This window comes from Procambarus clarkii, chromosome 65, assembly GCF_040958095.1.
Source record: "Procambarus clarkii isolate CNS0578487 chromosome 65, FALCON_Pclarkii_2.0, whole genome shotgun sequence".
Classification (NCBI taxonomy): domain Eukaryota; kingdom Metazoa; phylum Arthropoda; class Malacostraca; order Decapoda; family Cambaridae; genus Procambarus; species Procambarus clarkii.
Window position 1 is genome coordinate 10,344,190 of NC_091214.1, and position 25,843 is coordinate 10,370,032.

The following is a 25,843-nucleotide window of genomic DNA, read 5'->3' on the forward strand; positions in this document are numbered from 1 at the left end:
CCACATTGCCCTGTAAATGGGGCAAACCACGACAGGGCCGACACCCCTTCCGAGACCCAGAACCTCGCATTGAGCGAACATCGCGCCAACCAGACGAAGGCAGGACTGAAGGCGGGGCCGGACCCGAACCTGGCACCAATGACCTACCACAACGAGCGAAACCCCGAGCCCTGGCACAACTCCCCCCCCCCCCTCCGAGACCCTCAGAGCCACCAGAACAGAACAAGTCAGACATAGGACGACAAGTAGCCGACGCAGCCTGTATATACTGCACCACAGCAGAGTCCTCAAAAAGTGGAGGACAAAAAAGAAGACATCCTAAGAGCCAGGGACCAGGCAGATTCCAGGGAGGAGACAAGCACCGCCTACCGACACGCGAGGTGGGAAGTATAAAACAGGGAAACCGCTTCCCGCAAGATCGGTGCAAACAGCTTCAACAAGGCAGCCGACGAGCGAGCAGCCAAGCCCAAGGCACCGGACCCAGGAACGGCCCTAAGCGTTCCCCACATCCTGGAAGGGATGGTCCCCCTGGTCTCTATGGGGCTCCATACACATGACTGATGCCAAAGTCTGACATTAGCATATCAGCCTAGTAAGCTCCGGGGAGCCGACAGGGCTCCCCCCAGAAATGTACATTAAAAAAACAGCATTACATGTAATAAACACTAATTTCTAGGTGAGCCTTGGAGGCTCCCTGAAGCTACTATGTTAATAAAATACCAAACTAATGGGTGCCATTGGATTGCAGAGTTCTTATTGGTATGCGCCTCAATGAGGCACAGGGAACAGTGGCACTATAAAAAAATTTATGTTGAATTTACTCATGTCTGCTACCACCAAGGGAAGGCACCAGAAAGTCAGCGAAAGAAAAACAGAGCACTGCTTGGCTACAAACCATACTGGAGCCTCAAAATAGCCAAAAAACTCCCTCAACTATGTAAACAAATGATACAAAATTTGTGAAACTAGCAAGAACTCATTCAGCCCTCCTCCCCCTCTCAGTTGGGGGAAGGAGGGAGTCAGACTGGGTCAGCCAGCTGCTTCACCACCAGTTCTTATGACCATATAAACCACCCTGTCACCCTGGGGGTGGCAGGTGTCTGGGAGCCACTGAGGCTCACCAAGAAATTGGCATTTCATTACATTCAATGATGGTTTTCTGGGGGGAACTCCTTTGTGGCTCCCTGAAGGAACCCACGGAAAAAGAAAAACAGAGCAATTACCAGGAAGAAGGGAGCACCACAGGTATCAGGACGAGGAAGAGGACAATGGCCACCACACAAGACCCAAGGCCACACAAGGCCGCTCATGATCGGGAACAATCACAAGATACTTGGTCACCAAGACCCTGTTCAGTCACCAAAACACCAGGCCCAAATATCAGCCCAAGACATATTGGCAAAGACTGCAGACAATTCAATTTCTTTCTTTATTATGCACCCCATACCCATCCCGTGGGCAGTGGTGTAAAGGATTATAGAGGCACATAATCGGTTCAGGAACTGAACCCTCTAGTTCATTTAGCTAAGCAAATAACAATTTTTGACCCTAGTTACACATTTATTGATGTTATGTATACATGTACACATGCTCATACATACATGTATGAGCATGTGTAATGAACTGAAGAAAGTGAGCTTCAAGGCAATGTACACTAACATAGATGGAATTACAAATAAAACAAGTGAACTCGGAGAATGGGCACTAGAAGAAAACCCAGACATAATAGCACTCACAGAAACAAAGCTAACAAACACCATAACAAATGCAGTGTTTCCACAGGGCTACTATGTAGTGAGGAAAGAGAGAGAAGGGAGAGGAGGAGGTGGTGTAGATTTGCTACTAAGAGAAGGTTGGAGTTTCGAAGAGATGGTAATTCAGAACTGTGAAGGTTTCAGTGACTACATATCAGGCACCATAGCAACTGGAGGACAGAAAATTATAGTAGTAGTCATATATAACCCCCCACCGAATGTCAGAAGACCCAAACAGGAATATGATAGAAACAACTTGGCCACCATCAATATAAAAGAGAGAGCAGCTTCTGTGACTAGCAGGAACGGATCCAGGCTACTAATCTTGGGAGACTTCAACCATGGAAAGATAGATTGGGGGAACAGAGACCCACATGGAGGCCCAGACACATGGAGAGCTAAGCTACTGGATGTGGCAACAAGAAACTTTCTAAGTCAACACGTCAAGGGACCGACAAGAACGAGAGGAGGGGATGAACCAGCCTTGCTTGATCTGATATTTACCCTAAATGAGTCGGATGTAAGGGAAGTTAAGTTGGAAGCCCCCTTAGGAATGAGTGATCATAGTGTATTGACCTTTGAGTACCTGGTTGAGCTAGGAATTATCACCCCCAAAAAAGAACTGGGAAACAAAGGGCTGGCGTACCGAAAGGGAAACTATGAGGAGACGAATAAATTCCTATGGGATATACATTGGGACACAGAACTCGGAACCAAGTCCGTACAAGACATGATGGACTATGTCACCCAAAAATGTCAGGAGGCTGTAAGCAAGTTTGTCCCAGCCCAACAGGTAAAAACAGAGAAGCAAAGGAAGAATCCGTGGTTTAATAGGGAATGTATGAAAGCAAAGGAGCTGAACAAAAGGGCATGGAGGAACTTCCGTAATAACAGAACACCAGAAAGTTGAGAGAGATACCAGAGAACCAGGAACGAGTATGTTAGTGTGAGAAGAGCAGCTGAGAAAATGTATGAAAATGATATAGCTAATAAAGCCAAGACCGAACCAAAGCTACTACACAGTCACATCAGGAGGAAGACAACAGTGAAGGAACAGGTGATGAAACTTAGGGTGGGCGCAGACAGGTACACAGAGAATGACAAAGAGGTGTGTGAAGAACTCAACAAAAGGTTCCAGGAGGTCTTTACAATAGAACAGGGAGAAGTCACGGTGCTAGGAGAGGTGGCAGCAAACCAGGTGACCTTGGAAAGGTTCGAAATTACAAGAGATGAGGTCAAGAAGCACCTATAGGAGCTGGATGTGAGAAAAGCTGTTGGGCCGGATGGAATCTCACCATGGGTATTGAAAGAGTGTGCAGGAGCACTTTGCTTGCCACTCTCCATAGTGTATAATAGGTCACTGGAAATGGGAGACCTACTAGAAGTATGGAAGACTGCTAATGTAGTACCAATATTTAAAAAGGGTGACAGACAAGAGGCACTGAACTACAGGCCAGTGTCCTTAACTTGTATACCATGCAAGGTGATGGAGAAGATTGTGAGAAAAAACCTAGTAACACATCTGGAGAGAAGAGACTTCGTGACAACCCATCAACATGGGTTCAGGGAGGGTAAATCTTGCCTTACAGGCTTGATAGAATTCTACGATCAGGTGACAAAGATTAAGCAAGAAAGAGAAGGATGGGCGGACTGCATTTTTTTGGACTGTCGGAAAGCCTTTGACACAGTACCCCATAAAAGGTTGATGCATAAGCTGGAGAAACAGGCAGGAGTAACTGGTAGGGCGCTCCAGTGGATAAGGGAGTACCTAAGCAATAGGAAGCAGAGAGTTATAGTGAGGGGTGAGACCTCAGAATGGCGTGAAGTCAGCAGTGGAGTCCCACAGGGCTCTGTACTTGGACCTATCCTGTTTCTGATATACGTAAATGATCTCCCAGAGGGTATAGACTCATTCCTCTCAATGTTTGCTGACGACGCCAAAATTATGAGAAGGATTAAGACAGAGGAGGACAGCTTGAGGCTTCAAGAAGACCTGGACAAGCTGCAGGAATGGTCGAACAAATGGCTGTTAGAGTTTAACCCAAGCAAGTGTAATGTAATGAAGATAGGGGTAGGAAGCAGGAGACCAGATACAAGGTATCACTTGGGAAATGAAATACTTCAAGAGTCAGAGAGAGAGAAAGACCTGGGGGTTGATATCACGCCAGACCTGTCCCCTGAAGCTCATATCAAGAGGATAACATCAGCAGCATATGCCAGGTTGGCTAACATAAGAACGGCCTTTAGAAACTTGTGTAAGGAATCTTTCAGAACATTATATACCACATATGTCAGACCAATCCTGGAGTATGCGGCTCCAGCATGGAGTCCATATCTAGTCAAGCATAAGGCTAAACTGGAAAAGGTTCAAAGGTTTGCCACCAGACTAGTACCCGAGCTGAGAGGTATGAGCTACGAGGAGAGACTACGGGAATTGAACCTCATTTCGTTGGAAGACAGAAGAGTTAGGGGGGACATGATCACCACATTCAAGATTCTCAAGGGAATCGACAGGGTTAATAAAGACAGGCTATTTAACACAAGGGGCACATGCACTAGGGGACACAGGTGGAAACTGAGTGCTCAAATGAGCCACAGAGATATTAGAAAGAACTTTTTTAGTGTCAGAGTGGTTGACAAATGGAATGCATTAGGAAGCAATGTGGTGGAGGCTGACTCCATACACAGTTTCAAGTGTAGATATGATAGAGCCCAGTAGGCTCAGGAACCTGTACACCTGTTGATTGACGGTTGAGAGGCGGGACCAAAGAGCCAGAGCTCAACCCCCGCAAGCACAACTAGGTGAGTACATGTACACATGCTCATACATAAATATAAATGTACATGTACAATGTGTACATGTGTACATGTGTACATGTGTACGTACGCACGTACGCACGCACACACGCACACACACACACACACACACACACACACACACACACACACACACACACACACACACACACACACACACACACACACACACGGGTGACAGGTAAGCTTCTATCATGGATGAAAAATTTTCTGACTGATAGAAAAATGAGGGCAGTAATCAGAGGCAATGTATCGGAATGGAGAAATGTCACAAGTGGAGTACCACAGGGTTCAGTTCTTGCACCAGTGATGTTTATTGTGTACATAAATGATCTACCAGTTGGTATACAGAATTATATGAACATGTTTGCTGATGATGCTAAGATAATAGGAAGGATAAGAAATTTAGATGACTGTCATGCCCTTCAAGAAGACCTGGACAAAATAAGTATATGGAGCACCACTTGGCAAATGGAATTTAATGTTAATAAATGTCATGTTATGGAATGTGGAATAGGAGAACATAGACCCCACACAACCTATATATTATGTGAGAAATCTTTAAAGAATTCTGATAAAGAAAGAGATCTAGGAGTGGTTCTAGATAGAAAACTATCACCTGAGGACCACATAAAGAATATTGTGCAAGGAGCCTATGCTATGCTTTCTAACTTCAGAATTGCATTTAAATACATGGATGGCGATATACTAAAGAAATTGTTCATGACTTTTGTTAGGCCAAAGCTAGAATATGCAGCTGTTGTGTGGTGCCCATATCTTAAGAAGCACATCAACAAACTGGAAAAGGTGCAAAGACATGCTACTAAGTGGCTCCCAGAACTGAAGGGCAAGAGCTACGAGGAGAGGTTAGAAGCATTAAATATGCCAAAACTAGAAGACAGAAGAAAAAGAGGTGATATGATCACTACATACAAAATAGTAACAGGAATTGACAAAATCGACAGGGAAGACTTCCTGAGACCTGGAACTTCAAGAACAAGAGGTCATAGATTTAAACTAGCTAAACACAGATGCCGAAGAAATATAAGAAAATTCACCTTCGCAAATAGAGTGGTAGACGGTTGGAACAAGTTAAGTGAGAAGGTGGTGGAGGCCAAGACCGTCAGTAGTTTCAAAGCGTTATATGACAAAGAGTGCTGGGAAGACGGGACACCACGAGCGTAGCTCTCATCCTGTAACTACACTTAGGTAATTACACTTAGGTAATTACACACTTTTAATCTTATATAATCTTTTGTATCACAAGTTATTCAACAAGAAGCTCACAACAGTCACTATACAAGGCACTTTACATCTATTGTGGGTCACACAGTTACTTAACGATTCTTCGCGGCAGGGGATCGTATTCCAGGGACCTGCCCGAAACGCTACGCGTACTAGTGGCTGTACAAGAATGTAACAACTCTTGTATATATCTCAAAAAAAAAAAAAAATAATACTAGTCTTGCTGTACACCCACCCAATTGGGCGGCAGCTTTACAGTCATGTGCATGCATTACCTACAATAAGCACATTTTGGATACTTCACTACAATTTCGGGCGGCACATCATTATGAATGAAGTACTTACACATCACACACAGAGATCACACTAACGTGATGCATCAAATGAACAAATCCACAAGGGCCGTGACGAGGATTCGAACCTGCGTCCGGGAGCATCCCAGACACTGCCTTAATCGACTGAGCTACGACAGGGTTAAAAGGGTTGAAACCGAAGTTCTACTGAACTTGCTGGATCCCGTAGCCTCTCCGAGGCACAAACCAGGCTTTTACACAACCCCCCCCCCCTGCACCCGAGTCCCTGTCGTAGCTCAGTCGATTAAGGCAGTGTCTGGGATGCTCCCGGACGCAGGTTCGAATCCTTGTCACGGCCCTTGTGGATTTGTTCATTTAAGTACTTACACATTTCTTGGACACCATTGATGGTGTTATCTCTAAATTCTGCAATTTTTTCACATTTCATTATATAATGACACAAAGTATGCAAATAGTTCTGCTGACAGAGTTTACATTTAGTCAAATCTACATCAGCAGATGTTACAAACTCCCAGAGGTACTTGTAGCCGAGCCTAAGCCTAGCAGTGGTAACATCTAAAAGTCTGCTAACCTTATTGGATGACCCATAGACGTGGTCCAGACCCATACTTCCTGCATAATAGAATGATGACAGATGGAGGAACTGGTGTGAATTTCACTTTACCTTAAGTCTCCGAAATTAAGTTGATGTTCCCGGAATATTACTGCCCTCAGGCTGCTCAAAGGCAGACCAAGTTGGTAATCAATTCCCTCTTTACGAGCAAAAATTTTGGCCAACTCATCAGTTCTATCATGCAATCGGAGACTAATATGGGAAGGAATCCACAGGAGACAGACTCTGACTCCATCATTGATTATTTCATTATATCTGTGTCTAGCTTCAGAGATAAGCACGTCACAGTTATGTCTTGGGGAGCTGATGGCAGTCAAGGATGACAAGGAGCCTACTTATTCACCCCAGCCTACTTATTCGGCCTGGTGAGCACTGGTCACAATGCCCCAGCCAAGAGAAGATGCATCCATGAACACATAGAGCGAGGGCGCGGGTAGGTGCCACAGCACTGAACCCCGAAAAACCCGAAGAGGAAGCTGGTGACGCAGCAACTGATGCAAAGCCCCCGAAGGCCGAACCCAGTGGTTGCGAGAGAGGCGGAATGGAGGTCCATGAAGGAAACAGAACAGCCGATGAAGCCAAACCCATCCCACTGGGTAGACCATTGTGGCAAAGTTTAGGCTCCCGTACAAACCTTCGAGCAACTGCCGCGTGATATGGGAGCCCTTCAAAAACAGGTGAAGGCAGGAACGCAGCTGAAGCAGAGCCACCAGAGAAAGAGACAAGGAAGCGGTCTGAGTGTCCCACACAAGACCGAACCTGAGAGGGAACCATATGGAACTTCCGCCAGTTCACCAGGAACCCAAACCCGGCGAGCTAGGAAAGAACCAAATCCCTGACGAGCAGACACACGGATCGGCTGGGAGCTCACACCAGCCAGTTGGCGAAATAGGCCAAAACCCAAACCACCTAAATGACGCAGACGGGCCACCACGATCCGAGTAAGGCTTGTAAAAAGGCGAGGCCTCAGATTCAAGCCGAAAGGAAGGCAATGAAAGCGGTACCCCCAAAGCCCCACAACAAAACCAAGCCAGTCCCTGAACCCCGGATGAACCAGGATATGCCAATACGCATCCTTGATGTCCAGGGGCACCATCCAAGCTCCCGGCTCCAACTGAAGACATATCTAGGACAGAGTAATCATCCAAAAGGAGGGGCAATAAACCCATGGGTTTACTGCCCCCTCCTTTCCCCTAAACAGACGGGACAAGTCCAGAATGAACCTGAGGTCTGCACAGTCTCGCTTCAGAACCGAAAAGAGGCAGGAAACTAACCTGGGGGGGACAAGGTCGTTTCGACCATGCCCAAGTGAACCCTCTCCGAGATGACTTGACAGAGCATAGGAGAAGAGGCCTGTCCTGCCAACTCTGAACTCCTCAAAGGAGGAGGGGCCTCCCAACGCTACCGCAGGCCACACAAAACGACCCAAAAGGCCCACAAATCTTGAGTCCAGATGTGAGCAAATAGGGCGAGCCTCCCCCACCATTGCCCCGTCAATGGGACGAACCACGAAAGGGCTGACGTCTCTTACAAGAACCAAGGCGGCGCACAGGTCGATCACCACACCGACTAGAAACGGACGGTTCTGAAGACTGTGCCGGGACCAAATCTGGTACCATGAGCCTACCATGATGGGAGAAACTTCGAGCCCTGGCATGGCCCCTCCAGGATGGCCCTCCCCCCCATCATGAACCTCCCTGGAGAACCAACAAGTCCGACATAGGATAGCAACTAGATGAAGCTGCCTGCAGATACTACACAACCGCAGATTCTGCAAACAGCAACAGGCAAAAGGGCAAAGAGAACCTAAGAGCCAGGGCCCAAGTGGATTCCAAAGAAGAAGCGAGCACTGCCTGCCAACACACAAGACGGAAAGCAAAAAACAGAAACCGCATCCCTCAGGATCGGTGCGAACAGCTTCAACAATACAGACGACTAACACACCGCAGAGGGCAACACACCAGACCCAGAGGCAGCCCCAAGCGCCTCCACATACTCCTCAAACCAGTCCGAGGACAGCTCGAGCAGGGAAAAGAAACACATGGCCGAAGCCAACAGGCCATGCGCGCGTAAGACCTCCGTGACCAATGCAGCCGAAAGGGAAAAAACCTGCACATGAAGCTGCACCACACCAACATCCCATGAAAGGGCAGGGGCGAACAAGCACACACCGAGATGCTCAAAATCGACCCTCAGGAAAACCTGCAACACCATACGAGCTTCCCACCACTCAAGTGTGCAGGGCCGACAGAATGCATACCAAGCCTCCAACGAAAAGATAGGGCTATCTGTCAACCAGGAAGACTCTGGAACCTCATAACAAACCCAGTAAGGACAAGATGATCCATACACGAATGAATGCGGATCCATTACGAAGGCATAATCCAGGTTGCGCAGGCGACAAGCCGCAATGGCCTCCCACACCACATGGGGTAGGAGGCCGAAAACCTACGGAAAAACGGAACCGAAGAACCCACGGGATCACTGAACCGAACCCCAGGGAGGGGGTAGACGCCAAATCCAATTCGTACGAGAAGGGAGAATAAGAGAACCCCACTCATGTAACACCAAGCCCTGCTCTGAGGGTACAAAAACCCAAGTGAGGTCTAACGGGTCCCAAGGCCCCGAAGTCAACCCCACCACCAGAACCTCACCCCGAGGACCCGGGGGCCGAACCGTCCTCCAAACCCTCCGCCTCTAAAGGAAAGGCAGGAACCGCCGAAAAAGCAGGAACGAAGGGGGGCTCATTGGTCAGACCCAGAAGCTCAGGCTGGAGGACCAGGCTCGAATGCCTCCGCCACCACCCCGGAAGAGGACATCCCTGAAGCTGCCCGAGTCTCAACACCAACTAACCTTGCCCCTACTCCAAAACCCTCAGACACTTCGGAGCCGGAAGCAAGGGAAAAGGACCAGGACGCACAATAGAAAGGGAAGGACAAGAGGGTGCAGATGGAACCAAAGCTGATGCGACTAAAAGCCCCAAGTCTGGGTCCCTATAACCAAAGCGGGGCAGTCTCGGGGCATCCGGGGAAGCAACCAACCTACTGTATCGCTTGCAGCAACTGGAACCTAGCCTGCACCCACTTATGATCATCAGTAGATTTGGTGAACTGGAGTACGTACAAGCAACCAAACTCCAAAACTCACACGACTGGGTCAAAAGCATGGCGGTGGCACAACCAGTGACCTTCACCCCAAGACAAGGGGGACAGAGCAACCTTAATCCTAGCATGAAGCGAGAGGGGGAATCAGGAGGGTTGCATCCATTGGACCAAAGAGCCCCCGCAGGGTTTCCCAGGGCCCTTAGTTGCATATTTTGCTAAGGGAAGCCCAGGCAGGGTACTGCTAACCCGTGCCACAAACTACCAAGCAATCTGCTAAAGCTGAGCCCCCGGAACATGGACACACATAGGGGGCCCCAGCAGAGGACCACCAAATAACAATATAGTATGACCATCCAAGTGGTAGACCCCCCCCCCACCAGGCAGCTAGACAAAAAGAAAAAGAAAACCCCCGCAAAAGAACAACATACCCAGGCGGAACAGAGCCGGCTGCTATGTGAAGTGATAACTAGCTGCACAGTACCCTGCACCCCAACCAGTGACAAAAACTACCTCTTACCCTGCGAGAGACAAACAGGGAAACACAGAAACCCCAGCTGACTCCAAGGGCGGTCAATCACCGAGTAGCAAAAGAAAGAGCGGGGGTAGATCCCAAGACAACTTGTGGAAGATGGCCCCAAGTCCCAAGGGCAGTACTTACAGGGCACCTAGGGAAGGAAACCCTAGGCTCATGCAACCTGAGTACTGAAGAAATTACTCCTGACTTGCACACCGACCATAGAGACAGCACCACACCATAAGGCACAGAACTGAAACAATTGCTGGAACCAGATGCACACAACCTTCTCAGTATCACATCAGCCAAGAACTGAATGGTGGGGTATCCAGCGTGAAGGTCTGGGTCTCCCCCTTCCCCCTCCCGGGGATGGGGGGGGGTTGTACAGACAGGAGTGCGCCAATGTGGTGACGTCATGCTAGTTTGCTTGTTTTCATTTGGGTAGTTTTGTCCACTCGTTCAGCTCTTTGTAGCAATGTTTTCACCAGAATAGGGGGTTTGTTTTGGGGCTCTTAACTTTCTGGGTGCCTGACCCGATCAATGGCAGGTATAGAATGCTTCCAACCACACGGGTGTTTCTATAGGCCATTGCTCCTCGTGCCTCTCTGAGGGATGGGGGGGCCAGGTTCTGGCTCATGGTCCCCAGTAAGCCTAGAACTCCATGCACACTGACTGATACCAGAAATCTAATATATCCACATCAGCCTGGATTGCTCCAGGGAGCCGACGGGGCTCCCCCCAGAAAAAAGGAACCCAGGGAAATCAGATCAACCCACAAAGAGTCTGTCGAAGCATAGCTGGTGGCATGAGGGTAGCTGCGCAAAACCAGCACTAGAAGTGCATGTTACACCCCCAGCCGAACTAACCAAGCGTTCATGACCAAGGGATCACTCTGGAAACCAACCAACTCATCCTTTGGCAGAAATGAAAGAGCCAGCTGCAAATGAACAAAACATCCACCAGGGCAAAAGAACAAAAGCCCCAGCATCAAAGAAGAAAATAATGCTCACCCACCCGACAACCAGAAGTCAGAGAAACCAAAAACAATGTTTTGTGTAAACAAACTAAAACTGAAGGGACCACAGTAAAATATGCAGATGAAAGAAAAGAAAGAATTCGGTCCAGGGACGGGTTCATTTGGGTCGAGTCATCTCGGATCCACTCCAAGACGACTCTGCAATGGTAAGGAGTGGAGACCATCCCCCAAAAGCCCCAAACCCCCTGGAGGAGGTGGGACTAACCAACTCCACCACAGGCTATAAGATTTGATCTGAAAAGCCCACAAATCATGGGACCAAGAGCTGGCAACCTGAGCTAGCCTCCCCCCCCCCTCTCAGTCCGCAAAAGAACTGACGAGAACCAGGAGAGCCAGCCTTCCAAGCAGAGCAAATACATGGCCGATCAGACAAAGAAGGCATTCGAAGGTATCTGAAGGCATAGGGAAGCGCATATGAAAACAGCTGCTGGCACCGCAGAGAACCCACCTCAACCAACAGCAGGCGAAACTCTGGCTCTATCAAATTGCCGGAAAAGTTGAGACCAACCACCACGGACACACAACAAATCCGACACAGGACAGCAACCAACAGCAGCTGCAGGCAAAAAACTGGTACAATGTCCTCAGGAAAGAGAAAATAACTAAAAGACGAAGCTGAAGTGTGATCCAGGGCCCATGCCAAATCCAGAGACCGGGCCAAAATAGCTTGCCAACACGTGAGACGGGAGGCAAAAAACAAGGAAACTGCTTCACACAGAGTAATCACAATAACATGACTGCATCAATGAGAAAAATCTATAGGAGCCGTGATGAGGGTTTGAACCTATGTGGTGGGTTTTCCCACGCACAGTTGCTATTAACTAGACCATGACATGATACAAGGACTGCAGCCTGGAGTTCTACTGAACACACAAGGATTTCCTGAGGCTTCCACTGAAGCTGGAATAGGATTTTCACACAATCCCCCATACACTCTGGCTCTATCATCTAAGAATGTTCTACCTCAGATGCTCCTCTTTCAATACACACAGTAATCACACTAACATGACTGCATCAATGAGAAAATCTGTAGGAGCCGTGATGGGGGTTCGAACCAATGCGGTGGGTGTTCCCACTCACGCACACTCTAGCAACTAGACCATAACATGGTCTAAGGAGTTATACTGAACTCCAGGTTGCAGTCCTTATACTGTACTATGTTGTGGTCTAGTCACTAGAGCGTGAGCGTGAGAACACCCATCACATAGGTTCAAACCCACATCATGGCTCCTACGGATTTTCTCGAGGAAACTGCTTCCTGGAGAATAAAAGTATACAACTTCAGGATGGCAGCTGATGCTGAAGCCGCAGAAACCAAAACCCTTGCATGAGAAACCTCATCGAGCGTCACAACATACTCCAAGAGCGAATCAGAATAAAGCCCCAGGATACTTAAGAATTACATGACAGAAGTCAAGTGCAAACAGGTATGCCAGCAACCAAAGCAGCCAACATAAGATGAACCTGAGCATGCAGCTGCACAAGACCCACATCACCGAGAAGGGCAGGAACGAAGAGGCATGCATCGAGAGGCTCAAGAGAACCCCCTTGCCTTGAGGTTACCTTGAGGTGGTTCCGGGGCTTAGCGTCCCCGCGGCCCGGTCGTCGACCAGGCCTCCTGGTTGCTGGACTGATCAACCAGGCTGTTAGATGCGGCTGCTCGCAGCCTGACGTATGAGTCACAGCCTGGTTGATCAAGTATCCTTTGGAGGTGCTTATCCAGTTCTCTCTTGAACAATGTGAGGGGATTGCCAGTTATGCCCCTTATGTGTAGTGGAAGCGTGTTGAACAGTCTCGGGCCTCTGATGTTGATAGAGTTCTCTCTCAGAGTACCTGTTGCTCCTCTGCTTTTCAACGGGGGTATTCTGCACATCCTGCCATGTCTTCTGGTCTCATGTGATGTTATTTCTGTGTGCAGGTTTGGGACCAGCCCCTCAATTATTTTCCATGTGTAAATTATTATGTATCTCTCCCGCCTGCATTCAAAGGAGTACAGATTTAGGCTCTTTAGTCGGTCCCAGTAATTTAGATGTTTTACTGAGTGGATTCTAGCAGTCTCTCTGCACGCTCTCCAGGTCAGCAATTTCTCCAGCTTTGAAAGGGGCTGTCATTGTGCAGCAGTATTCCACTCTAGAGAGCACAAGCGTTTTGAAAAGTATCATCATCAGTATAGCATCTCTAGTGTGAAAAGTTCTTGTTATCTAACCTGTCATTTTTCTTGCAGTTGTGATGGCTACTTTATTGTGTTCTTTAACCCTTAACATGCTAGGGGTATAATATCCTTTCTTCCTCACAGGCGCATGTAATTTTGAAAAAAAAAAAAAAAAAAAAAAAAAAAAAAATTCTTCCTAACCTGTTAATTTGTGTTCACTGATCACAGGAAAAATAATAAAAAAATCGTAAGTGGCATATATTGCCCGCTATAGGGCGGGGAAGTCTGGCAAAAAATAGGCGCTCACTCAGCATGCGTCCCAGGCGGTCTGTTGCTCGCCAGCTGTCAGGCCGGAGTTGCCACAAAGAGATAATTACCTATTTATTTCAATATCTCCGATTGATTTTTCATAGTTTTTTTGCTGTAATATTATTCAATAGTGTGTAGTTTGATATATTTATATAATAAAATGAATGAATCATTGCTGTACTCAAAAATATGGTGTGCATATTGTTGATTCAATTATGTTCATCATTCAGTGAACAAATACTTTGTCGGTTATTATACTATAAGCACAGGTTATATATAAGTATCTGCATGTTTTGTTCACTATAACAAACCACTAAGTAGCTACTATGAGTCAAAAAGTAACGAGGAGTGACCGCCGTGTACCAGCTAGCCACTCACGCCCTCCCTCAAGTCATCTGACTCACCCACATTCTCCTCCCACAATACTGTTTTTGCTATAATTCACTATATACAGACGTTATATATATAAGTATCTACATTCGTGTTCACCATAACGAACCACTAAGTTGGCATGCTGAGTGGCAGTGGCAGCCCGCCACTGGTTGCTACTTTCTCCCTCCCTCAAGTCACCTGACTCACCCACATTCTCCTCCCACAATACTGTTTTTTGCTTTTATTCACTATATACAGACGCTATATATAAGTATCTACATTCGTGTTCACCATAACGAGCCACTAAGTTGGTATGCTGAGTGGCAGCCAGTGGCAGCCCACCACTGGTTGCCACTCCCTCCCTCCCTCACCTCACCTGACTTGCCACCATTCTCCACCCATCATACCGCTTTTGCTTTTATATACAGACGTAATATATAAGTATTTACATGTTTTGTTCGCCATAACTGTACATCTAAGCTTGTATGGTGAGTAAAAGCACAAAGACGTAGGACCTCACACAGTCAGCTGATGGCTGCCGCCCTCAAGGCCAGACGCACTAATATTTCTCCTCTAACAATACTGTGTGGTGTTATTATGCTATATACACACATTATATGTAAATATCTACCTGTTTTATCCACCATACTTGTACAAGTAAACTGGTATGGTGCCCAAAGACCATCGTGGTAACCAGTAAACAACACCGTTGTCTGCACGGTGGCGTCGTGCAGACGACACCACCGCCCTCACCAAAATGGCGGCTCACAACCTTCTCTTGCTGTTTATACCCTCTATACACACGTTATATACAAGTATCTACATTTGTGTTCACCATAGCGAACATACTAAGCTGGTATGATGAGTGCAGTCAATAAAAGGTGGCCACACACAGCTAGAAGACATCGCCACTATCCTCCCTCCCACAGCATTACTCCTCCCTCCATGGCGCACAGCGCTAAATATCACCACAATCCTGCTATTATCAGAACCCTGGTCAGTTTTATCAGTCAGGGGTCTTCTGTAATAATATCATCGCTACATAATAGCATGAACAAGTATATTTTGGCATTTTTAGGTGATGCTGTGGTCTCAAGCTGAACAGCAGTGCTGTTAGCTCATGCTGCGTGCGTCAGGCTTGGTTGCTCACTCAATACTAAGGCCAATAACACCCGGGAGTTTGGCCCATGATTTTTTTAAAAAATGGCGTCTGTTTACAAGAGCCCTGATGAAGGTGTGGTGAACCCCGTGTATCCGCGGGCCGTTTAAATCTTGCGTAGTACTCCAACACGTCATATGACGTGATGCGCAGTTGACTGGAACAACTTCCAACACGTCATATGACGTGATGCGCACTTTAACCCCTTAATTGTGTTGCCTCCAAATGTGACACCCCCGCAGTGCGCAGGAAATAAATTCTCTGAAAAAAATTATTTTTTTCTTTTTAAAGTGTCAAAAACCTTTCCCTCAGTATGGGTATGTAAAAAAAAGTCGAAATTGTACTTACTTTGGCTGCTATGGGGTCCGGAAGTTGGGGCGTGACGTCATCATTCCCCGTGCGCCCGTGCCATAAGCTCTCGGGGGCGGTGGGGCGCTCGGGGCGGGGTGCGCGAGTTGCCGCGAATATATTTTCGTTCATTTTCTGCACACCTTTCCAAATACATTTTCATTGTTTTTATGTGCCAATCCAATGTATAATGAACACGTACACTATAATATTGCAGTACAACATCCGTACTGTCCATAGACACTGTGTTACGTGCATGAAACTTGTGTACACATATGCAGCACATATTTACTATGTATCATGCTAATTTGTGTATATATACAATCTATTTACACACTATACACTGTCACACACTATATACATTCACCATCAACACGTTCAGAACACCGCGAGTGAGAGCTGCCACACCCAGCCAGCCCTCCCTCACTTCTCCAACATTGTATTCGCCAACATTGCCCCTCCCATCATACAGTTATTCACACCAATGTTTCATGTTCATTTATGTATATTTACAACATATGTACACACTATACACTGTCACACACTATATACATTTACCATCAACACATTCAGAACATCGCGTAGCGGCTGCTTCATATAGCAGCTGCCTCGTATGGGCCAATAGGATCATTTGGCCATGAACACATTCAGAACACCTTGAGTGAGAGCAGCCACACCCAGCCAGTCTCCCTCACTCCAACATCTTACTCGCCAACATTGCTCCTCCCACCATATTGCTATAGTTCTTATTACACATGTTCTATATACCTATCTACATGTTTTATTTACCAGAACTATGCAATAAGTAACCCGGTATTGTGTCCAAACAGTACAGTGGCCACCATACACTGCATGAAAAATCACACAGCAGACGACGCTACGATTACGTCACCTCCCTCACCAAAATAGCTCCTCTCAACATTCTCCTGTTGCTGTTCTTACACTATATACACACACTATATATACCCATGTACATATGTGTTGCCCATATCGAACCACTAAGCTAGTATGGTGAGCAAAACAAGAGTGGCAGCCACACACACACAATGAGGCTACCTCAATTCTCGCCCTCCCTCCCTCATCAAAATTCCTCCTTCCACAATACTACGCACAACGCTAATTATAACCACAATCCTGCTATTATCACAATCCTGGTCACTAATTCCTGTAAATGAATAATTGACCACACGTTTATTTTGAAAAAGAACCTAAGAAATCATTTGAAGATTCCTAGATGAACGAAATAATGCTCTGGTGCACAGCTCTGGTGCTGTGGCTAGCGCTGTGAACATCGTGAACAGCATTGAATCACTGATATTTGAACATTGTACCCAGTCATTATCACACTCAGGCTCTAATATAACACTATCATAGCTAAATAATACAAGTTATATATATATTTTGACATTATTAGGCGATGCTGTGGTCACATGCTGAACAGCAGTGCTGTGCGCTCATGCTGCGAGCGCCAGCCTTGGTTGCTCACACACTATTGAGGCTCCCACACCCGGGAATGTGGACCATAATTTTTTTTAAAGATGGCGTCTGTTTACAAGAGCCCTGAGGAAGCTGATGTGAACCCCATGTAGCCGCGGGAGTTTTGAATGGAACGTGAAAAATACAAATACCCGGAGGCGTGTTGCGCAAACCAGACGTGAGCCTGCAGGCGCGTTGCGCAGTTTTAGGGTTAAGGGTTAAAGGTAAGGTCTTCCGACATGAGTACACCCAGATCCTTTACATTGCCTTTTCGTTCTATGTTATGATTTGCCTGAGTTTTGTAAGTGGTTTCCGTTTTTATATTTTCAATTTTTCCGTAGCGCATGAGTTGGAACTTATCTTCGTTAAACACCATATTATTTTCTGTAGCCATAGAAAGACCTGATCTACATCTGATTGGAGGTTTGCCGTGTCCTCTATGTTGTCAACTCTCATGAAAATCCTAGTGTCATCTGCAAAGGATGATACAGTGCTATAGGTTGTGTTCTTGTCTATGTCCGATATGAGGATGAGAAAAAGTACTGGAGCAAGCACAGTACCCTGGGGGACTGAGCTCTTCACGGTTGATGGACTGGATTTTATTTTGTTGACTATTACACATTGGGTTCTGTTAGTCAGGAAATTGTAGATCCATCTGCCTATTTTCCCGGTAATTCTTTTTGAACGCATTTTATGTGCAATAACACCATGGTCACATTTATCAAAAGCTTTTGTGAAATCTGTGTAAATTACATCAGCGTTTTGTTTGTCTTCCATAGCATCTAATGCCATATCATAGTGGTTCAGCAACTGCGACAGGCAAGAGCGCCCTGTTCTGAAACCATGTTGTCCGGGGTTATGGAGATGCTGTGATTCCATGTATTTTGTGATCTTACTTCTTAGCACTCTCTCAAAAATTTTTAAGATGTGCGATGTTAGTGCTATCGGTCTGTAATTTTTTGCCTCTGCCTTATCTCCTCCTTTATGGAGTGGTGCTATCTCTGCTGTTTTTAGTATGTGAGGGTAACGCCAGTATCTAGGCTTTGTCTCCACAGAATGTGAAGGGCCTGCGATAGTGGTTTTTTACAGTTCTTGATGAATATGGAGTTCCAAGAATCCGGGCCTGGTGCAGAGTGCATAGGCATACTGTTTATGGCTTCTTCAAAATCTAGTGGGGATAGGGTGACGTCTGATATATGATTTGATGTTGGTATCATATCCATGAAAAATTGAAGAAAATAAAGAAGCAACCCCCCAAGAAGCACCTGCAACACAGTCAACACCTTCTACCAGTCAGGCATGCAGGTATGGCAAAACCACTTCAAGCCTCAAGGGAAAACAAAGGACAGTCTCCCAGTCAGGATGACTCTGGAACCTCATAACGCATCCAACAAGGAGAAGACAACTCGAACTTAAAGGAGGCCAGATCGATAACCAAGGAATAAACTGGGTCATGCAGGAGGTAAGCCACAAGGACCTTCCAAGCCTCTGCTGGGAAAACAGAAGGAAAGAAACGTCTGGAAGGATTAATTCAAGGAACCCAAGGGAACAAGGAAATGAACCCTGGGGAACCACCCGGACTAGGTACGACTACCCTTCAAGCTAGCACTTGGGCACGATGGGTCAATCCATAACGGCCCATGCCAAAGATCCAAGAGGGAATTACCATGACCTGAAGGCTGCTAACCAAGCAGGGCACCCAGGCACCAGAACTGCTCTTCATAAGAACAGACACCAAATGCAGCGAGTGACAAATGTGGCGCACCACATAAACCAAGCATATGAACCTCAGTGTGGCCAAGCACAACCGACAGAACACCCCCTCCAGCCGAGGGCCAAAACAAAGGAGTCAAAGACCACTGAACAGCCCAAAGCATGACTCCACCAGAGTGGCCTGGCCTCTCAGGGCCAAACTCCTAGACACAGTAGAGAATGTAACTGTCAGTGCAAGGGCAGCAGTAGTGAGCACCCAGGGAAGTAAACCCTGAACCATGCAACTTAAAGCAAAGCTCACACAAGCTAGAAAAAACACTAAGGCAAATACTAAAAGAAAGAAACAAAACACAAAGCAAATGGCCCCAAAGGACAAAGTCCAAGGATGGCCAGCACTCAGATTGAAACAGAGGGGCTTGCCATGTTTGACACCCAGAACACTACTGATAGAACTTTCCACCAAAATATCAGCAACAGAACCGAACTTGGGAGCCAGCTGTGGGCAGGGGCCAGGCGTCAATCTGTACTTTTAGTTTTTAGCTAGTTTGAGTGAATCCCCTGTGCAATACAAATGGTTTCAGAGTTGTTTGGCAGTTTCAAGGCTTTATTTTCTTTGAACTCTCCAGTTTTCTGTAAAGTCTCACTGACTTCTTGGATGCTTTTTATTTGGGGATGGGGAAATTGTCCCATGCTCTCTGTGCCTCAGTGAGGGAAGCCAAGGTCTGGCTCTGATCCCCATCAGGCCAAACACAACTCCTGCCTCTGATGTGACCCATCAGAACGGAGCAATCTCTGCGACATAACTTCAGGAAGCCACTGACGGGCTCACACAGAGAACACACTGATGCATACAATTCTAGAATTTCAAGTCATACACAAACGTTTTACAATCAATTCATCAAGATGTAAAATTCATTTTACCTGAATATGACTAAGCAAAATGTTGTAAAATTCTACTTTTGCAAATAGGTCTTATTTACAAAATTAATTTCAAAATAAAATAATTTTATACATTTATTTACAGATTTATTGTTCTGCCATCAAAGTTAGTGTAAGAGTGTTAAACGAATCAGTGTATTCAGCACTCGGGGTTAAGCCGATATACAGTAGTCCAGTTGTTAATCTTTCATCGAGGCACAAATGTTGTTAATTTAAACTAATATATATATACCCGGTAGTTCTATTACCTTCAGTTGAATGTGCTTTGGAAACATATCCCAAATATGACGCTTTTTGATATCTATTCCAAGTCCTTGATGCCCTTCACTTGACAGGATGTGGACAAGAAGGCCATTGCCACAACCTAAGTCAACAAAGGTTTGATTGGTAGTTAGTCCTTTCTTTTTTCTTTCCTGTTGCCAAATCAAAATCAAATAGGTGGCAATGGCAATATCCTCATACACGTACTTCAGAGGATCTGTAGTCTCTGGCCACATCTGTAAGGCATTTGCTTTAATTAAGTTCTCTATTTCAGAGTGCAAAAAAAATAAAAAACATACATTTTATATACATGCCAAATATATAACGATGAAGGTTCTTTAAGACAAAGTGCAACACACGATGATCTAGAGTAAACCTGATGGTTATTGGTCACCCCACACAGTTACAGTGGACACCCAGTTATCCACCTTGAATTGGATCCAGTTCATTGAACTCGGAAATTTGTATTAGCCAGAAATCATAATATCGTGTAGAGCCATTTCAGTAGCTCCAAGTGGATATAGGACTGGAGCTGCCGCCACTTGAGCCTTCTGTGAGCCAGGATCAGGATCTGGTTGTCTCTTATAAAGTGAGGGGAAGCTTGGAGATCAAAGTAACTCAAAACCATGAAATAATAATAATAATCTTAATAATAATAATAATAATAATAATAATAATTACAGTAATAATAATAATAATAATAATGTAAAAGTACATACTGTACATACAAAATGAGTTACAAACAGAATGTTGGATTTTTAGATAGAGCTAGCATATACAGTGGTACCTCACATAACGATCGCCCCAAAAGGCGAACATTTTGGGCCCGATTGGTGTCAAATCATCCCGTACGGCGAGCGCTCGTTTGAGTAACGTCAACACCACATGGTGGGGTCGCGCTGCTTCTTGCACATTCTCGGACGCCTCCGACGATGCACATAAATTATGTTGTTCTTGTTTAAAGATGCTAATGATGCTGGGATATAAAGGGGTGACTGCTGAGATGTTGCAAAGTATTGACGTTTTTGTAGAAAAAAAAGAAATGAAATTTTTGAAGTACAACAAATGTCAAAAAGGTTCGTTCAGTGTTTGTCGGGTAGGCTGCTCCATTATTGAGACATAAGTGACAAATACAAAACAATTGGAACACATTTGAAACAAAGAAAGATTGTCATAATGGAGCAGCCTACCCAACAAACACTGAACGAACCTTTTGCTATAACAAATATGAAAGACAAGGGCTGCTGGCTGGGTTAGTACTGTGTGAGCAACTATTTGTGGCACACGTGCCTCTGGCTCCCAAACACCTGTCAGACACGGTGTTGAAAGATTGGGCTCAGTAGGTGAAATTCAGACCTTATTGTTTGAAGAACATAAGGGTTATAATATTGGTGAAGCTAGGCGCAATAAGCACTTAACACAACGGTCGGATAAAAGTGATACAGCACCTATGAGCATGATACAGCGAGCGTATCCAGTTGTAGCTCTGAGCCCCACCCTTGCCATCTCCAATTTATATAGATGATACATAGATGAATCGTTTTCTGCGTTCAGTGATGATACATCTGATACAAGCAGCATAGATGAACAGTGTTAGCGGCTTCCATGGTGGTGTTTTCCACAGATATTTTCAAGAATACCTGAATCTCTTCCTGACTGACGGACACTCTTTGAGGCTAGCTGAATCTCTTCCTGTGTGGGACCATACAAAGCGATCTTTTCAAGACTACCTTACAATTTGAGCTTTTCCTAAAATCGTCTCAATACTACCTTATGCTTTACAAGCTAGGCTACATACCACCTACAAGTACTAAAGCCAAGGGTGTACGTGAGTGCGTTATTTGCAAGCACACAGAACAATGAGACATGAAGCGAAAATCTATCTGTACCTGGTGCAACGAGAGCAAAGTCGCGCTGTGTACCATGGACTACTTCGTTGATTATTACACACCTCCAAAGTACTGAGTGTGTATACAGTGTGTTACTGTGTAAATAGTGTGTGAAACTGTACATATTGTAATTTTAGTGAATTTTTACCATGTAATATTGTGACAATAAACATTTATTGTGGACACATTACTGACACATGTATCACAGTTCCATGGAACATTATGAACATTCTACTGTATACATATTGTAAATGTCACAAATATGCATCATGTATGATAAAAGAAACAAATAAAACTGCATTGGAAATACATAGAACAAATAATTTAAAATATATTTGTGGTACTGCTAACCGGCGCCCAAGTCTACCAAACAACCTTCTAAGAACTGAAACCCCATGATGTGTACACTCACAGGGATCTAGCAGGGGGCACCACTGGAAGAAGGAAGAATATTCAGTACACAGGGGGCAAGAACGAAGGCAGACTTCCCCCCCCCCCCCAAGGCAGACAAACAAAAAGAAAAAGAAAACCCCGCAAGAGGACAGCATACCCAGGCGGAACAGAGCCGGCCACCATGATTAGTGAAAACAAGCTGCACAGTACCCTGCGCTCCACCAGTGCAAACTGCCCCTAACCCTAAGGCGAGCAAGGGAGACAGAACACCTGAGCAATCAAAGGACGGCTGAAAACCAAGCAGGTAACGGCCTAGCAGGGGCAGAACCCAAGGAACTTGTGGAAGGTGGCCCAAGCCCCAAGGGCAGTACTTACAGGGCACCTAGGGAAGGAAACCCTAGGCACATGCAGCCCGAGTACTGGAGAATCACTCCCAGCTCACGCACCACCTAGAAGACAGTCACCACACTCTACGTACAGTGCTGAAACAACCACCGGAGCCAGAGCACACGACCTCAGCCTCTAGCATCAGCCGAAGAACTGACTGGTGGATAGCCGGTGCGGTAGGTCTGGGGCTCTCCCTTCCCCCTCCTAGGGAGGGGGAGAGGTCACACGCGGCGACGTGTGACCTCATGATCGTTTGCTCGTTTCTTTTAGGGGGAGTTCTATTCACTTGTTCGGCTTGTGGTAGCAATTTTTACCAGAATAGGGGTTTGTTTTGGGATGCTTACCTTTCTGGGTGCCTAACCCGGTCGATGGCAGACATAGAATGCTTCCAACCACACAGGGGTTTCTATAGGCCATTGCTCAACTTACCTCTCTGAGGGGGCCAGGTTCTGGCTCGTGGTCCCTGGTAAGCCCCTAGAACTCCATACACATGATTGATGCCAAAGTCTGACATTAGCATATGAGCCTGGATAAGCTCTGGGGAGCCGAAGGGGCTCCCCCAGAAAAGTAAACAAGAGCAAAGATAAGTTATTCAAAAATTAGTTACAATGCAAAGCATGTAATCACCTTCACCAATGCCTTTCCATATTTGATCTTCAACTGCTGATATAACTGATTATATTCTTGAACATTTATTAGCTTGAGGGACCCTTTGTCCTCCACATCTCCACCTTCTTGTACCTCAGCTGACCATTTCTTCAACTTGGGAAGAACATTTTTCTGCAACCACACAGTGCTGGCACGAGCCTCAGGAGACTCGCTACCATTATCTGAAGAGAAGCAGAACAAAGTGTTAAGTTTAATGTTTAATAAAATGTTAATGATTTATATCTATCTTGGATTCCTTCTTCCATCTGCTCAAAGAAACATGTCAAACAATTCCTCACACTGGCTTAGTTGTTGTAGAAGTAAGGCAGTCACGACCTGCTTGAACTGGGAGCTAATATGTGGCAAGAATGTAGCCTAGAGGACACCTGTACACGAGTTGAAAGTTGGGGAAGGGGTGAGGAAGGGTGGAGAGGTTGGGAAGTGTGGGGATGAGGTGGTGGAGATGTTGTTTTTGTTTAAGATTCGCTACTTGGAACAAAATGTTCCAAGCAGCATGGGCTATGGTGAGCAAAGGTAGAGATGTGTGAAAGGATGAGGAGGAAGGGTGCATACCAGGAGTATACCTGGAGAGGAACCTGGGAGTTCTTCTATTTCACGAGACTGGCCTGAGGCCAGGCTCGACTTATGATAACTTGGTCCAACAGGCTGTTGCTTGGAGTGGCCCGCAAGCCCACATATCCACCACAGCCTGGTTGATCCGGCACTTCTTGCAAGAACTTATCTAACTGCCTCTTGAATACATCCACCTTTGTTTCTGCAATATTTCTAATGTTTGCTGGGACGGTGTTGACCAGCTGTGGACCTCTGGTGTTCAGACAGTGCTCTCTGAGTGTGCCTACTGCACCTCTACTCTGCACTGGTTCTATTCTCCCTGGTGGTGTCAGGGGAGGCAGGTGGTGTCAGGGGAGGCAGGTGGTGGCAGGGGAGGCAGGTGGTGTCAGGGGAGGCAGGTGGTGGCAGGGGAGGCAGGTGGTGGCAGGGGAGGCAGGTGGTGGCAGGGGAGGCAGGTGGTGGCAGGAGAGGCAGGTGGTGTCAGGGGAGGCAGGTGGTGGCAGGGGAGGCAGGTGGTGGCAGGGGAGGCAGGTGGTGTCAGGGGAGGCAGGTGGTGGCAGGGGAGGCAGGTGGTGTCAGGGGAGGCAGGTGGTGGCAGGGGAGGCAGGTGGTGGCAGGGGAGGCAGGTGGTGGCAGGGGAGGCAGGTGGTGGCAGGGGAGGCAGGTGGTGGCAGGAGAGGCAGGTGGTGTCAGGGGAGGCAGGTGGTGTCAGGGGAGGCAGGTGGTGACAGGGGAGGCAGGTGGTGTCAGGGGAGGCAGGTGGTGGCAGGAGAGGCAGGTGGTGTCAGGGGAGGCAGGTGGTGTCAGGGGAGGCAGGTGGTGGCAGGGGAGGCAGGTGGTGGCAGGGGAGGCAGGTGGTGTCAGGGGAGGCAGGTGGTGGCAGGGGAGGCAGGTGGTGGCAGGGGTGTTGTAATCCACAAGTTAGTAGGAATTATTAGCTAGAGGATCATTACTACAACACTTAACGAATGATGATTGGAAGTTCATGTAAGTAGACAGACTATGGATCACATATCTAAGAAAGGTCAATGGATTAAGACCGAAGCTGTTTAGCCAAATGATTAATTCCTGGAAAGAGGAATTATTCTTCGTCAGGCTTCTAGGAACAAGATTACCTCTCTAGGGATAAGGTTAATCGGATTATACCTTCCTTGAGAGGTAGGGTGAAATGGTTGAGGGAGATGGCTGACTGGAGGCAGTCTGATTGTGGGAGTGGAACTGGGAAGTCCTCCGCCTCTCCGTTTGCGGCAGCAGCGAAGTGTAGCAGACAGCTATGCGAGAGCCTGTTGTGATCTTAGTGACCAAGTTAAGTCTGCAGTATGTGAGTATTGAATGTAAGACTAACCGGGTGTGGAGCGTTGTAGTAATCATTCCGTATTAGGGACTTAGGCGGAAGTTACGAGTGTGGGTGGTGATCGCGGAGGTCAAGTGGTCTATAGGTATTGGAAGTGTATTGACCTAATAGAGTATGTTAATTAATATAGTATTATTTGTCAGAGTCTATTCTTTGTAATTAAATGACAAAACCCGACGGCCTTTAACTACCTTCGATATGTTCATTCATTGTGTTCCAGTACAAACCTAGTGGTACGCCTCAAGGGTCTGGTGTGTGTAGGAGTACACGGTGGTAGTAACGGTTGCTGAAGCAAGGTGTTATGTGTTGTGTAATCGCTGTGTTCGGAATGAACCGGGGTTCAGCGTCACGACATATTTGGTGGCAGCGCAAACAGGTTTGGAACACTTTGAGAGATGAAGGAAGTGTGTTACTGGTTTAGTTGGTGAGGGAATGTTCGGGAATTGGTAGACGTCGGGTTGTGTTCAGAACGG

At 46.4% G+C, this 25,843-nt stretch overlaps 1 protein-coding gene across 3 annotated transcripts in view; it reads right to left on the bottom strand.

Annotated features, from left to right (window-relative positions):
• The window catches only part of LOC138349579 (probable tRNA (uracil-O(2)-)-methyltransferase), a 143,144-nt gene that overhangs the window by 37,691 nt on the left and 79,610 nt on the right, over positions 1-25,843 (bottom strand). For all 3 annotated transcript variants that reach the window (XM_069309422.1, XM_069309424.1, XM_069309423.1), the window contains 2 exons: positions 23,423-23,625; positions 20,114-20,362 (listed from right to left, as the gene is read on the bottom strand). In XM_069309422.1, the coding sequence (XP_069165523.1) occupies positions 20,114-20,362; positions 23,423-23,625 (452 nt within the window). The remainder of the gene's footprint in view (positions 1-20,113; positions 20,363-23,422; positions 23,626-25,843) is intronic.